This window comes from Coregonus lavaretus (assembly GCF_964263955.1).
Source record: "Coregonus lavaretus genome assembly, contig: HAP1_SCAFFOLD_1266, whole genome shotgun sequence".
Lineage (NCBI taxonomy): Eukaryota > Metazoa > Chordata > Actinopteri > Salmoniformes > Salmonidae > Coregonus > Coregonus lavaretus.
In genome coordinates this window covers 74,629-90,672 of record NW_028157222.1, presented here as the reverse complement: position 1 = coordinate 90,672, position 16,044 = coordinate 74,629, and the positions used below count along the sequence as shown (strand labels likewise).

The 16,044-nt window shown below is 45.0% G+C and overlaps 1 protein-coding gene across 1 annotated transcript; it reads right to left on the bottom strand.

Moving 5' to 3' along the window:
* Positions 1-3,343: 3,343 nt before the first annotated feature.
* On the bottom strand, positions 3,344-15,820 carry LOC311125670 (serine/threonine-protein phosphatase 4 regulatory subunit 1-like; the record flags this gene model as incomplete). Its single annotated transcript, XM_084199700.1, has 5 exons — positions 3,344-3,775; positions 7,843-7,984; positions 8,330-8,464; positions 10,644-10,764; positions 15,609-15,820. 5 exons carry the CDS (start codon positions 15,818-15,820, stop codon positions 3,510-3,512), a joined length of 876 nt encoding a protein of 291 aa, XP_084055826.1. The 3' UTR covers positions 3,344-3,509.
* Between the last annotated feature and the right edge of the window lie 224 nt (positions 15,821-16,044).

Sequence of the window (16,044 nt, the reverse complement as noted above, 5' to 3'; positions counted from 1 at the left end):
ATCGATTAAAGAAAAGGGACCATCGTGCTTGCCGAGGGTTCATCCGCTTAGCCTGTTGGAGATATTCCAGGTTCTTGTGGTCTGTGAGAACCTGGAAAGGGTGCTGAGCCCCCTCAAGCCAATGGCGCCACTCTTCCAATGCCAGTTTTACCGCAAGCAACTCTAGATCCCCCACGTGGTAGTTGCGTTCGGCCTCAGACAGGCGGCGAGACATGAAGGCACAAGGGTGTAATCTCCCATCCGCACCCCTCTGTGACAGGACGGCTCCTACCCCCACTTCTGAGGCGTCCACCTCCACCACGAAAGGTCTTTCTGGGTCAGGGGTCACCAGAATCGGAGCAGAAGTGAAGCGGCGCTTGAGATCCTCGAAGGCCCCTGCTGCTTCCGGACCCCAGTGAATCTTGGTCCCTCCTCCCTTGGTAAGCGTCGTCAAGGGGGCTACCACCGAGCTGAAATTCTTGATGAACTTCCGATAGAAGTTAGAAAAGCCAATGAACCGTTGAACCTCCTTGACCGTGGCAGGTGTGGGCCAATCGTGGACCGCCTTGACCTTCTTGGGATCCATCTCTAGGTGCCCGGGAGTGACAATAAACCCGAGAAACTGAGTCTGAGAAACATGAAATTCACACTTCTCAGGCTTAACGTAGAGGTGATTGTCAAGGAGCCTCTGGAGAACCCGGCTAACATGCCCCTCATGCTCCTTCAGTGACCTCGAGAAGATGAGGATATCGTCCAGGTACACGAAGACGAACAGATTAAGCATATCCCGGAGAACATCATTAATCAGGGCTTGGAATACTGCGGGGGCATTGGTGAGCCCGAACGGCATCACCCGATATTCATAGTGCCCCGTGGGCGTGTTGAACGCCGTCTTCCATTCGTCTCCTGGCCGGATCCGCACGAGATGGTAAGCATTGCGGAGATCCAGCTTAGTAAAAATGGAAGCCCCTTGAAGCAGCTCAAAAGCAGTGGCCATGAGAGGAAGGGGGTATCGATTCCGAACCGTGATCTTGTTGAGTCCCCGGTAATCAATACAAGGCCTAAGACCCCCGTCTTTCTTTTCAACAAAAAAGAAGCCCGCCCCAGCCGGGGAAGTAGAGGCATAGATGAGGCCGGCTGCCAAGGACTCCTTAATGTAGGTGTCCATAGCTGCGTGCTCGGGGGAGGACAAGGAAAAGATCCGACCTCTAGGAGGGCAGCACCCAGGGAGTAGATCAATGGCACAGTCATACGTGCGATGAGGCGGTAAGGCAGTAGCCCGGGCCTTGCTGAACACTGCCTTGAACCGATGGTAAACACTGGGGACTCGGGAGACGTCAACAGACTCTTGAAACTGGGTACTAGGGGCTGAGGGACTCTGAAGCATGCAGGTGAGTTGGCAAGTGGCACCCCAGCTTAGAATGGTGCCAGTAGGCCAGTCGATCTGGGGATTATGTCTGCATAGCCAGGGGTGACCCAGGATAATAGGATACTCGGGAGAGTCAATGAGATAGAAGGTCTCCTCCTGCTGGTGTTGAGAGATGGTAAGTCGCAGGGACTGAGTCGCCTCAGTAACCTTTCCTGGTTCCAGAGGTCTGCCATCTAAGGCTGTAACTGCCTGGGGTTGAGGAAGTAGTTGGGTAGGGATCTTAAGTTCCTTAGCCAAGGTTACATCCATAAAATCACCTGCGGCACCGGAATCGATCATAGCCTGGACCCGATGCTGGTGGCCCTCCCAGGACAGAGTGGCTGGAATAGCTAGGACCGCGTTAGTAGGAGGAGCTCTAATTTTCCCCATCACAACCCTCCTGTAGCTGGGCGGGGACAGGCGTTTCCCGAAAGCTCGGGGCAAGTGGAGCGGAAGTGGCCGGCAACCCCGCAGTAGAGGCACCGACGCTCCCTCATGCGACGTTCCCTTTCGTTGGGAGAAAGCCTGGAACGGCCTAACTGCATGCTCTCCGGGGAATCCTGGGGCAGTTCAGGAGCCGGGGCAGCTCTGAATGACGGAGTCCAAACAGGAGAAACAGAGCTGCTCAGAGGAACTTGGGACTGAGACACCTGACGGCGAGCCGTTCTCCGCTCTCTTAGACGATTGTCCAGGCGGATGGCCAAGGCTATGAGGGACTCGAGATCTCCAGCTGGTTCTCGGGTGGCTAACTCATCTTGAAGGGGCTCAGATAACCCTCCCTGAAAGCAGACCCTCAGCGCTTCATCATTCCATCCGCTCCTTGCTGCTATGGTCCGGAAATCAATGGCAAAATCTGCCGTGCTTCGGGGGCCCTGACGGAGAGACAGTAGGCGCTTGGAAGCCTCCCGCCCACTGACAGGATGATCGAACACCCGCTTGAACTCTTCTACAAATGCAGCGTGGGAGTCACAACAGGCCTCCTGGGACTGCCACACCGCAGAAGCCCAGGCGAGCGCCTTTTCTGAAAGAAGGGTAATGATGTAGGCAATCTTGGAACGGTCTGTGGGAAAACTTGAGGGTTGGAGCTCGAAGGTGAGGGAGCATTGGGTGAGGAAACCCTGGCAAGAGCTTGGATCCCCAGAAAAGGGCTTGGGAGGTGGTAGTCGGGGCTCCGCCAACCGAGAAGGCCTGTCGTCACTGGGGGGTGACCTGGGGGAAGGGAGAGGACCAGGGAGGCGTTCAAAGAGCTGGCGAAGGGCACTCATCATTTCGGCCAAGAGTTGAGAATGACTAGCCATCAGCTCCTCTTGTCGGCTGAGAACGGCTTCATGGCGCTGGAAAGAAGCCTCATGTCGAGTGATCACCGCCAACAGGTCCTGGGAACTGAGTGTTTCTGGGTCCATGATTGACTTGGTTATTCTGTCACAAGCCGGGCTAGAACTCCGGTCTCAGATGTGTAGAGCTGGGGGTACTACCCCTTAGCCACAGAGGAGATGTTGTAGGACCCAAATGAAACACCCAAGGCAATACTCCAGGCAAGTAGATTTAATGTTCCAAAACAGGAGGCAAAACAAAACAACTCCACGAGGGGAGAAAAACAAACTAAAGATAACTTCTAACACTTACTAGGACTGACACGGTGGGACAAAGCAGGAGACACATAGTCAGGACGCAATAACCAAGTGAGAAACAAGGGGAAAACACACAGCTAAAATACACAAGGGGAAACAAGGCACAGGTGACCTGGATCAAGCTAATTAAGACACATGAGGAAGAACTAAGGCAGAGGGGAACACAGATGACCTCTAGAGGCCCGGAGACAAACAGGAGGCAGGAAGCTGACACACGAGGAAGAACTAAGGCAGAGGGGAACACAGATGACCTCTAGAGGCCCGGAGACAAACAGGAGGCAGGAAGCTGACATGTATGTATGTATGTATGTATGTATGTATGTATGTATGTGTATGTGTATGTGTGTGTATGAGTTTGTGTGTGTGTTTGTTTGAGAGAGAACATGAATGATTGTATGTATGTTTATGTATCACTGCCTTTATTTCCTACAAGCTAGTGGTCTGGTGCTGGTGATAGTTGTTGGCTGTGGGTCGGAGCAGGCTGGCTGGGTCTAGATTAAGGCAGCCATGTCCATAAGCACCATGTTGGGGTCCAGGCTGTCTGTCTGGTTCTGGTTTAAGGCAGCCGTGTCCATAAGCACCATGTTGGGGTCCAGGCTGTCTGTCTGGTTCTGGTTTAAGGCAGCCGTGTCCATAAGCACCATGTTGGGGTCCAGGCTGGCAAAGAAGCGTACGTCTCGGTCCTTGTCCGCCTGCAGGGCCATCACCGTCTCCTCCAGCTCGTCTAAGTAGGCACTGCCCGGCTCTTTGAAGTACGCTGAAAGTACAAGTCAAGTCAGCATTTATAGTGGGGGAAAAAAGTATTTAGTCAGCCACCAATTGTGCATGTTCTCCCACTTAAAAAGATGAGAGAGGCCTGTAATTTTCATCATAGGTACACGTCAACTATGACAGACAAATTGAGAGAAAACAAATCCAGAAAATCACATTGTAGGATTTTTAATGAATTTATTTGCAAATTATGGTGGAAAATAAGTATTTGGTCACCTAAAAACAAGTAGGATTTCTGGCTCTCACAGACCTGTAACTTCTTCTTTAAGATGCCCCTCTGTCCTCCACTCGTTACCTGTATTAATGGCACCTGTTTGAACTTGTTATCAGTATAAAAGACACCTGTCCACAACCTCAAACAGTCACACTCCAAACTCCACTATGGCCAAGACCAAAGAGCTGTCAAAGGACACCAGAAACAAAATTGTAGACCTGCACCAGGCTGGGAAGACTGAATCTGCAATAGGTAAGCAGCTTGGTTTGAAGAAATCAACTGTGGGAGCAATTATTAGGAAATGGAAGACATACAAGACCACTGATAATCTCCCTCGATCTGGGGCTCCACGCAAGATCTCACCCCGTGGGATCAAAATGATCACAAGAACGGTGAGCAAAAATCCCAGAACCACACGGGGGGACCTAGTGAATGACCTGCAGAGAGCTGGGACCAAAGTAACAAAGCCTATCATCAGTAACACACTACGCCGCCAGGGACTCAAATCCTGCAGTGCCAGACGTGTCCCCCTACTTAAGCCAGTACATGTCCAGGCCCGTCTGAAGTTTGCTAGAGTGCATTTGGATGATCCAGAAGAGGATTGGGAGAATGTCATATGGTCAGATGAAACCAAAATATAACTTTTTGGTAAAAACTCAACTCGTCGTGTTTGGAGGACAAAGAATGCTGAGTTGCATCCAAAGAACAGCATACCTACTGTGAAGCATGGGGGTGGAAACATCATGCTTTGGGGCTGTTTTTCTGCAAAGGGACCAGGACGACTGATCCATGTAAAGGAAAGAATGAATGGGGCCATGTATCGTGAGATTTTGAGTGAAAACCTCCTTCCATTAGCAAGGGCATTGAAGATGAAACGTGGCTGGGTCTTTCAGCATGACAATGATCCCAAACACACCGCCCGGGCAACGAAGGAGTGGCTTCGTAAGAAGCATTTCAAGGTCCTGGAGTGGCCTAGCCAGTCTCCAGATCTCAACCCCATAGAAAATCTTTGGAGGGAGTTGAAAGTCTGTGTTGCCCAGCGACAGCCCCAAAACATCACTGCTCTAGAGGATATCTGCATGGAGGAATGGGCCAAAATACCAGCAACAGTGTGTGAAAACCTTGTGAAGACTTACAGAAAACATTTGACCTGTGTCATTGCCAACAAAGGGTATATAACAAAGTATTGAGAAACTTTTGTTATTGACCAAATACTTATTTTCCACCATAATTTGCAAATAAATTCATTAAAAATCCTACAATGTGATATTCTGGAATTTTTGTCTGTCATAGTTGACGTGTACCTATGATGAAAATTACAGGCCTCTCTCATCTTTTTAAGTGGGAGAACTTGCACAATTGGTGGCTGACTAAATACTTTTTTCCCCCACTGTATTTAAAGTGCATTTTACATGGGTCACAACCATAGAAATATAATTACTAGAATGGGTGTCCCAATTCAAGTCAATGAGGCCCTAATGGGTGGACCGGTGGGCAGTACTTAACATAATTAAATATAAGAATGTAGGAAACTGGGGAAATATGGAGAACAATGAAGAATAGAGGGAAAACATTAACAACAAAATGAAGGGAGAAAATAGTCCACAGAAGAGAGAGGGAATACAATATTCTAAGTGGTATGCTCGTTTGGATATTGGAACATACCGCATAACACATTTGGGAGGAGCAAAAACAACACCATGCCATGAGAGAGAAAATCAGTTGGAAATGGGAAAGGCTACAGTTCGCTCTAACTGCTGTCATTCACTGTTTCATCAGTGGCCAATTCAACACTCTTTCCACAAAGAAGTTGGTCTAGCAATAGCTTGAATGTGTACTACATCAGTTTTTACATTGCTGATGCATTTCAAAAGACCCCTTCAGAGGAAGTTGCCACCCCTATTTCGATCATTCTAGTAATAGAGCGGAAATGCTTGTTACGGTTCCACCTCTGAAGAATGATGGGAGTCTACTTATACATATTCACGAATCTGGGGTGGGAAGGTACGTTGTGGGGATTTCCACGTGGAGAAACAACAAATAGGGCACTGACAGCTGTCAGTCTAGCTTGCTAGAATGCTAAGCTTATCTAGCTAGCTAGCTAGCTAGCTAGCTAGCAAGCATGCTAAGCTTTTCTAGCTAACCTTATCTACCTAGCTAGATTGCATGCTAACCTTATCTACCTAGCTAATGTTATCTGTTGTTATACACCGTATTCAAAAGATTAGCCAGCTGGCTAGGCTATGGCTGGATCTGAATTTGCTAAATGCAATCATATCACGCATTTATACAATAGAAGAAAAAAAAAGGAAAAAAAGGACAAATTATCCAATGGATTATGATCATTTTAAATATAGGCCTCAGCTCGAGACGTCTTGTTTTCCTCCGGGTGTTATCCTTGTGACAGCGTGGCTGGAGTTATGTCTTCTGGGGTGCGTTGGAAAATGTAAGCTGTTACTTGTTCCTACAGTTGGTACTATTGAATGTGTACTAGAGCAGCTATGCTACATTTAGTTCCTCCCTCCTGCTATTACTATGCTATAACCAATATTATGGTCGGCAATAATTAGTGACTATTTACAAACTCCTATTTATTATTATTTCATACCATCTATTGTTCTCATTGTATTACTGTGTGATACCATTCAGCATATACAGTTTGATACAGTCCTCCCTCTTGTTGCTAATGTTGTGTAGTGCTCTTGTTGTATACCTGTATATAGTCCCGTATAGCTCAGTTGGTAGAAAATGGCGCTTGCAACGCCAGGGTTGTGGGTTCGATTCCCACGGGGGACCAGTACGAAAAAAAGTATGAAAATGTATGCACTCACTAACTGTATGTCGTTCTGGATAAGAGCGTCTGATAAATTACTGTAATGAGGAAGATAATGTATTTTCAGTGTTCAGTGTTTGACAACAGCTGATAATAAGATACATGTAAATGTACCTCTGAGACCATTCAGCCTTTATGTTTTATAATCATGTACAGTGTTTTACTTATCTATTGATATTGCTCTATTCAATATAATTCATCCATGCACAGTAGTTATGCTCTTCTCCTGCTATTTATTCATTTAATGTGTATTGTATCATATCTCTATTTCTGTTTCTGTTCTGTTTTAGACCATTCAATGAAGTCCTCTGTTTGGAACACTTTGGAGGTTGCCTCGTCTCACTAATAGGAGATAGTTGTCAATAAGCCACAGACCTGCTTATTCTGGAGGGTCCTCCCTCACAACACTATTTTCATTTGCTTTCATGGCTCAGGACGCAAGGCTGTTTGGCTCAGCTCATTTGCGAAGAGGAAGAACTTGGCAGCTGTTTCTGATTAATAAACAATGCCATGCTGGTGGGTGGTAACATTCAAATAAAATCCAGCCCTGAAAATAAATGTAGTTTGAAAAATAATTCGTACGTTATCTCATTGGAAAATACGGATTTCCACGAATGTCCCACTTCAAGGCCAAATATATCACTTTGACTAAAATGATGATGACCTATTGACATAAATTGTTGTACAACATCATGGGTAAGCTCTGGCCATCATCTTTCAGCTGGAAAAAGTGGATTTACTGGTGTGGGCGTTTAAATGTGCGAGACATGTTCCCTCTCGAAGGCTAATTAAGTTCTATTCCATTCTTGACTTTATCAATAGCATAAAGCATCTACATGCATTATAATAATAATAATAATAATAATAATAATAATAATAATATGCCATTTAGCAGACGCTTTTATCCAAAGCGACTTACAGTCATGCGTGCATACATTTTTGTGTATGGCATTAAATATGTTATTTTTGTTCATATTCTTGGGTAGATAGAGGGCCCAGTCTTTACCTTTCTCCATGACACTCTGCCGCAGTGCTTTGGCCACCAGCACGCGGACGTTGGCCACAGGGTCCAACGACAGGCTGAGGAGACTTGGGAGGAGGTGCTGGGCAAACTGGTCCATGGGCATACAGTCCTCCTCCACGATGGCCTGGGGAACACAGTGAAGAGAGTTAATAGAAAAACTGATTTAGATAGAAAGACAGACGGATGACAGATGGAGAGCAGGGTCGTGTTCATTAGGGAATGCAACATTTTTTTTTTTATTCCAACGGAAAACTAAAGTTTACATTTCTTATTGGTTTCCCTTCCGTTTGGTGCCTAATGAACATGACCAAGCAGTCAGACATACAATTCTCACACCCGCCTTCTTTCAGAATAGTGCTATGGCAAGTATGGCTGATGCAATTTCACACTAAAACATTTTCTGAAGTTAGCAACTATTGGGATTAATGTTTATAAGGATTTATTTTCATAATACTATGTGTTTCCTGACCTGGCAAATGAAGGCAAAGGCCTGGCGGCCCACCCATTTTGGACAGTGGCAGAAGCGGACGATGAGCTCGTTGATGAAGTTCAGGCCCAGCTCGTGGGCTCCGCACGCATACATCTTCTGTAAGATCTCCACCACCTGGGACAGACAAGATGATATTTGATGATATTTCCACAATATGAGGTCGAAATAACACTTTGAAATTGTGTATGAGCCGTTTGAAGAAAATGCCTTGAATTTCAGCCTGTTCAGGTGGGATGGAACATGACGTCACAATGTGATTATAATAAACCAATGACTGTTCATCTGGGTAAGGGGGTGGGCTCTAGACCATCCTATCACGGCTGTGTATGTAAATACAATTCATTACCAAAAGTATGTGGACACCTGCTCGTCGAACATCTCATTCTAAAATCATGGACATTAATATGGAGTTGGTCCCCCGTTTGCTGCTATAACAGCCTCCACTCTTCTGGGAAGGCTTTCCACTAGATGTTGGAATATTGCTACTGGGACTTGCTTTCATTCATTGTCATGCTGAAACAGGAAAGGGCCTAACACCAAACTGTTGTCACAAAGTTGGAAGCACAGAATCGTCTGGAATGTCATTGTATGCTGTAGCGTTAAGATTTCCCTTCACTGGAACTAAGGGGCCTAGCCCGAACCATGAAAAACAGCCCCAGAACATTTTATCTAAGCCACCAAACTTTACAGTTGGCACTATGCATTCGGGCAGGTAGCGTTCTCCTGGCATCCGCTAAACCCAGATTTGTCCGTCGGACTGCCAGATGGTGAAGTGTGATTCATCACTCCAGAGAAGGCGTTTCCACTGTTCCAGAGTCCAATGGCGGCGACCTTTACACCATTTCAGCCGACTCTTGGCATTGCGCATGGTGATCTTAGGCTTGTGTGCGGCTACTCGGCCATGGAAACCCATTTCATGAAGCTCCCGATGAACAGTTCTTGTGCGTTCTTTGCTTCCAGAGGCAGTTTGGAACTCAGTAGTGAGTGTTGCAACCGAGGACAGACGATTTTTACGCGCTACGCGCTTCAGCACTCGGCGGTCCCGTTCTATGAGCTTGTGTGGCATACCACTTCGCGGCTGAGCCGTTGTTGCTCCTAGACATTTCCACTTCACAATAACAGCACTTACAGTTGACCGGGACAAACTGACTTGTTGGAAAGGTGGCATCCTATGATGGTGCCACTTTGACAGTCACTGAGCTCTTCAGTAAGGCCATTCTACTGCCAATGTTTGTCTATGGAGATTGCATTGCTGTGTGCTCGATTTTATACACCCGTCAGAAATAGCCGAATTTGAAGGGGTGTCCACATACTTTTGTATATATAGTGTATGTGGGATGCTGGGCTGAAGGGAGTTGTAGTTTTCATTAAGCAAATATTCAACCTAGCGCCGCGTCATAAACGTGGTAATAAAATACAATGACCATAATCCATTGAGAGAAGGATAGAGAGAGTTGGTGAAGTAGCTCTACCCGATTGGTAGTTGTAGTAGTTGGTAATAAGCAGTCTTGAAAGTATGCTGCATCTACTTTGAAGAGCTAGTCAAATGATATTGTCAGACAGCCTGCAGCATACTTAGGCAGCTACCAGCTAGCCACTAGCCTAGCTAAATAGGATGACTCAAAGACAGTACAGTATGACGGAGCATAGAGATAACGCTAGATGGTTGTCTGGCTGGCTGGCTGGCTGCTACTGCCTGAGCAGAGATGAGATGATGACTTTAAGGAATGAAAAATAATGAAGTCATCAAATAAAAACTAAGTAATATACAATAATGAAATATGTTATTATTTCATAGTAATTTCCTATTGATGTCAACCCAATGTGGACCTGAAACAGACAATGGAATATTTACAATGTTTTGGCAATTGAATGTTGAATTATTTCATAATACATTTTTAAAAAAGTGCAATTATCGAAACCAAAATCAAAAACTTTGATTATGTTTTTAAAGAATGGAACCGACCTCAAAAAGCACTAATTGCTCAGCACCATTATTTAACCAGGTAAGCCAGTTGTGAACAAGTTAGAACACTATATAAGGAACAGGGTGCCATTTGCGACACAATATTTGGGTGCTTCCCATTCTTCAGAAAAGCAGGTCACTGCATGAAGATGAGATGACTGTACACTTCCACAGAAGTTTGTCACAATACAGACGTGCGCACAAACGTCATATCATTCAGGACAATCTGAGTACGTGAAAATGTTAAAAATTTATAATAAAAATAAAAAAAAAACTTTGTTACATCATTCAACAACACATTTTTTCAAGTACAAACGGCATGCCTACCAGCTTGTAAGAGATCCACCGGACCTCCGACACTTTGTCTGAGCAGAGGGTCAGTGCTATTTGTCTGAGGTAGTTATACACGTCATAGTGGCTGTACAACTCGATGATCAAGATCAGCTGCCTGTGGACACACACATGAAGACGTTCTGTTCAACACACACTGGCTCTGAAGTATAGGGGTCATCCTAAATAAAGTACATTTTCTTTCTCTGATATCTTCACTCCGCAAAGGAGTCCAACAATATTTCTATATGCATTGGGAGCACAGAGTAATAAAACCTAGAGGGTGACCCTCCTTTCGTTTCCATTGACTGATTATGTGACAGCATGGAGCGCCATGTTAACCTGAGTGCCAGTCTGTGTGCGCTATCATGCCAAGTCCTTGTCACTCATTGTCATGTATGGCTTGACACTGAGCAATGGAGTGGACAAGAGCACAAACAGATCTGGGACCAGGACCTGTATCCACAAACTGTCTCAGAGTAGGAGTGCTGATCTAGGACATATATCTATCTATATATCTATATCATCTTATTACGATCTAAAAGGCAAAACTGATTCTTACTCTGACACGCTTTGTGGATACGGGCCCAATGTTAGTAATTTACTGTCATATGCCATCCTGCTAAGGAGCATAATTCATTGGCTGATCCATCCTGCTGACCTAGATCGGCACCAAGACTGAACGTGACTTTCTTCGACGGTCACGGTAAATTGCACTTTTGGGTCTCGGTACACTCTTCGAGTCGCTGTCGCGGTAAATCATCGCACATTTGGGTCTCGGTACCTGAAGTGGAATCCTCTTCGTTTAGCTAGCATAAAATATGCCATTGGATTGCTCATAGAAACGCGCTGAATAATTTTTGCATATTGCAAATGGTTTAGAATTGGAAAATAATGAATGATTTGGAATGCTGTGTCTGACTACTTACTGTTGCTAAGGTGATAATCGTTCGAGTCCTATTGTTGCGCTTTCGGTACATGTCCAACAATAACATAGCCACACAGTTGAACAAATCTAATGTTTCATGATCAACTGATAGTAGGTTTAGTTATATTGACTTGGAAATACCTGGTATATTATGGTAAGAAGGTAGGCTTATTTTTTTATGGACTTGCGACAGCAGTCCCACTTGAAATACTATACAACTTATTTCAGACTTTTGAACGTGATTGGCTCAGCAGTCACAATTTAAACATAGTCAGTGGTGTAGTGCTGATTTTTAGGTGAGGGAGCGCAACAGTTTTTGTTTTTATATGACGTCATCTGTTCCCAATCAAAGTTTGAACCGACCAGTGGTTTTGAGCCCCACCTGTTTAGCTAAAAAAACTAAAAGAAAATAATATATATATATATATATATATATATATATATATATTGCATGTTATTTTGGCATTAATATGTGTCACATATCAGTTTGCAAACAATGTAAAAAAATTAATCATATTGAGTTAATAAAGCTGCATACAAACATGGTCTCTTTTTTGCTTTCTTGAGTAAGGCAGCTCCAAAATGCAGGGGTTTCAGCCCAGCTCAGTGCTGCAGCTAGCGACTGGAACGAGTTGCAAACAACACTCAAACTGGACAGTTTTATCTCCATCTCTTCATTCAAAGACACAATCATGGACACTCTTACTGACACTTGTGGCTGCTTCGCGTGATTTATTGTTGTCTCTACCTTCTTGCCCTATGTGCTGTTGTCTGTGCCCAATAATGTTTGTACCATGTTTTGTGCTGCTACCATGTTGTGCTGCTGCCATGTTGTGTTGCTACCGTGTTGTTGTCATGTGTTGCTACCATGCTGTGTTGTCATGTGTTGCTGCCATGTGTTGTTGTCTTAGGTCTCTCTTTATGTAGTTTTGTGGTGTCTCGTCGTGATGTGTGTTTTGTCCTATAGTTTTATTTTTAATCCCCCGTCTCCGCAGCATTTTGGTTGGCCGTCATTGTAAATAAGAATTTGTTCTTAACTGACTTGCCTAGTTAAATAAAGGTTCAATAATGTTTTTTTGTTTTTTATTCTGTGGTGGTGGGGCAGTCAGGGGAAAATACAGAGCGTAGGGGTTGGTAATGTTCTCTAGTTGCTCCGTGATTGGCTCAGTGTTCTGTCACTCATGGGGACACTATGTCACCGCAAAATCTACAGGGAGAGCTAGAAAGTTCAAGCCCCTTTGGGTGCTGCCATAGATTTACATTAGCAGTGCCCATCCAAGAAGGCTCAAGGTCATTGGCCACAGATAAAATTACATCAAATCACGTGTTATCCACCGTAGCTTTGATTGGACTGATCATGTCAACATCATACTTCTTAGCTAGCAAGCTAGACAAGCAGTCATCATCATGAATCACGTTGACAATCTACTGGTAAATCCTTTTCAATCCTTGTCATATGAAGAGAAATTAGAGATAAAACGTCTCGGTGCTCATCGGCCATGGACATAAACATTACACAAAAAGTCGGAAATCGCAAATTCAACAAAGAGTGGTTTGGAAGGAAGCAGTGGCTAACAGCAAGCGTCTCAAAACAATCACTATTTTGCTTCCCCTGCCTGCTATACGGTGGAGAGGGTGTGTGGTCCAAGTCTGGGTTTAAGGATTTAAAACATGTCTGAAAGGGTCTCAAAACATGTGAATTGTGCATCACATATAGACAATGCTGTTAAACTGGGATTACTGGGGAAATCAAACATTTTGGCTCAGCTAGACACCACATATAGATGAGCCATCGACCTTCACAACCAACAGACGGAGGAGAATAGGTACATGCTTGCCAGAATTATAGCATGCATTCAATTGTGTGGCAATTGTGAGACAGCACTGCAGGGCCTGTTTGTACAACTGTTCTGACTTGGTGGTGCACATGTAGCCTATAGCCTGTTTTAGAGAAATGTCATCATCAAATATTATAAGATCTTTCATTGTCTGCTCATGTGTCAACATTATTTATCCTATGGTTAAGACTTGGTGTACTGGCAGAATACTGTAAGAACGGCCCACGTTCTGAATTATGTCGCTGTCCATTTCAAAAGTGCTGAACAAATAGGCGGCGTATAGGCTACGTCCGTCTCAGCTCGCTACATCCGTCTCAGCTCGCTACATCCGTCTCAGCTCGCTACATCCGTCTCAGCTCGCTACATCCGTCTCAGCTCGCTACATCCGTCTCAGCTCGCTACATCCGTCTCAGCTCGCTACATCCGTCTCAGCTCGCTACATCCGTCTCAGCTCGCTACATCCGTCTCAGCTCGCTACATCCGTCTCAGCTCGCTACATCCGTCTCATCTCGCTACATCCGTCTCAGCTCGCTACATCCGTCTCAGCTCGCTACATCCGTCTCAGCTCGCTCATGTCTTAATCCAAATGACGGTTTGTCTCTTAACCACTTATCGTTATTTATGCCATAGTTTGTACGTTTGTATAGGTCTATGTCATTAGTAAGCTATTCATTATTATAGGCAACGTTAGAATTATGCATTTAATTGTTTTGCTTACTTTGTGTGTTATAATTAGCTCAGGTGCTTTTCTCCACGAGGAGGGGATACTATAATGTAATGTTGTTAGGTCTGACCCAACAACATTATAGTATAGTATCCCCTCCTCGTAACCATGGTTACCAGTGATACAGCCTGGAATCAAACCAGGGGGTCTGTAGTGATGCCTCAAGCACTGAGATGCAGTGCCTTAGACCGCTGCACCACTCGGGAGCCCAGAATAATAGTGAAGACATCAAAACTATGAAATAACACATATGGAATCATGTAGTAACCAAAAAAGTGTTATACAAATCAAAATATATTTTATAATTGAGATTCTTCAAATAGCCACCCTTTGCCTAGATGACAACTTTGCACACTCTTGGCATTCTCTCAACCAGCTTCACCTGGAATACTTTCCCAACAGCCTTGAAGGAGTTCCCACATATGCAGAGGAGTTGTTGGCTGCTTTTCCTTCACTCTGCGGTACGACTCATCCCAAACCATCTCAATTTGGTTGAGGTTGGGGATTGTGGAGGCCAGGTCATCTGATGTAGCACTCCATCACTCTCCTTCTTGGTAAAATAGCCCTTACACAGCCTGGAGGTGTGTTGGGTCATTGTCCTGTTGAAAAACAAATGATAGTCCCACTAAGCCCAAACCAGATGGGATGGCGTATCGCTGCAGAATGCTATGGTATCCATGCTGGTTAAGTGTGCCTTGAATTCTAAATAAATCACAGTGTCACCAGCAAAGCACCCCCACACCATAACACCTCCTCCTCCATGCTTTACTGTGGAAAATACACATGCAGAGATAATCTGTTCACCCACACCGCGTCTCACAAAGACACGGCGGTTGGAACAAAAACCTCCAATTTGGACTCCAGACCTAAGGAAACATTTCCACCGGTCTAATGTCCATTGCTCGTGTTTCTTGGCCCAAGCAAGTCTCTTCTTCTTATTGGTGTCCTTTAGTAGTGGTTTCTTTGCAGCAATTGGACCATGAAGGCCTGATTCACACAGTCTCCTCTGAACAGTTGATGTTGAGATGTGTCTGTTACTTGAACTCTGTGAAGCATTTATTAGGGCTGCAATTTCTGAGGCTGGTAACTCTAATGAACTTATCCTCTGCAGCAGAGGTAACTGTTTGAATGTTAAAAGACGAGACAGAGGCATTGATGCGAGTAACCAGTCTTGTTCAGTATATTGCAATACATCCGGGTATCTCAAGTACGCCGGTAAAACACTGGAGTTGCAGTAATTAACATTTACCAACAAATGGAATCATTGAGCCATCTTCCACCCATAACGTCTTCCCTTTTATAAAATAGGACAGGAGCTGTCAATTCACTAACAAAACAAACCTAGTAGTAATTTCCAACATGAACAGTTTAGTATTATTTTTTTTTTTTAAATTCAGTTAACCACTTAACACATTTTGATACTCTCTTCACCTTTATCTCTGTCTGTCAACAATCCCTAATGGGAAACCTACAGATTAAGTATTTTTGGTGGCTGGGACAGATGCCCGCAGCGTGAAAAGACAGGGGGCTTGTCTGCGTGGACTGCGGGCTCCCGCACAGGCGTGTCACCTGACTGTCTAAGGGGAGTATTGATGGGCGAGGGAGTGGCCGACCTGTGATCCCCAGGCTCTTCGCCCAGTGCCTCAGGCCCCATGTGACTTGCTGGGGTTCCGTCTTTTGTCATGCGACCCCTATGACCATCAGAGTTCTGAGTAGATGCTGGCTCAGCAATCCGAAGGTCAACCCTGTTACGACGGTACAGTGATCCATTCACTTCGACCAAGTAGGAGCGTGGTGCCACTTTCTGTACACAGGATCTGAGTCTCCAGAGGCCCGTCCGGTCCCCTGGTAGTGGCTTCATTCGCACCGTTTCACCCATCCTGAGCTCAGGTAAGTATTTTGCTGATT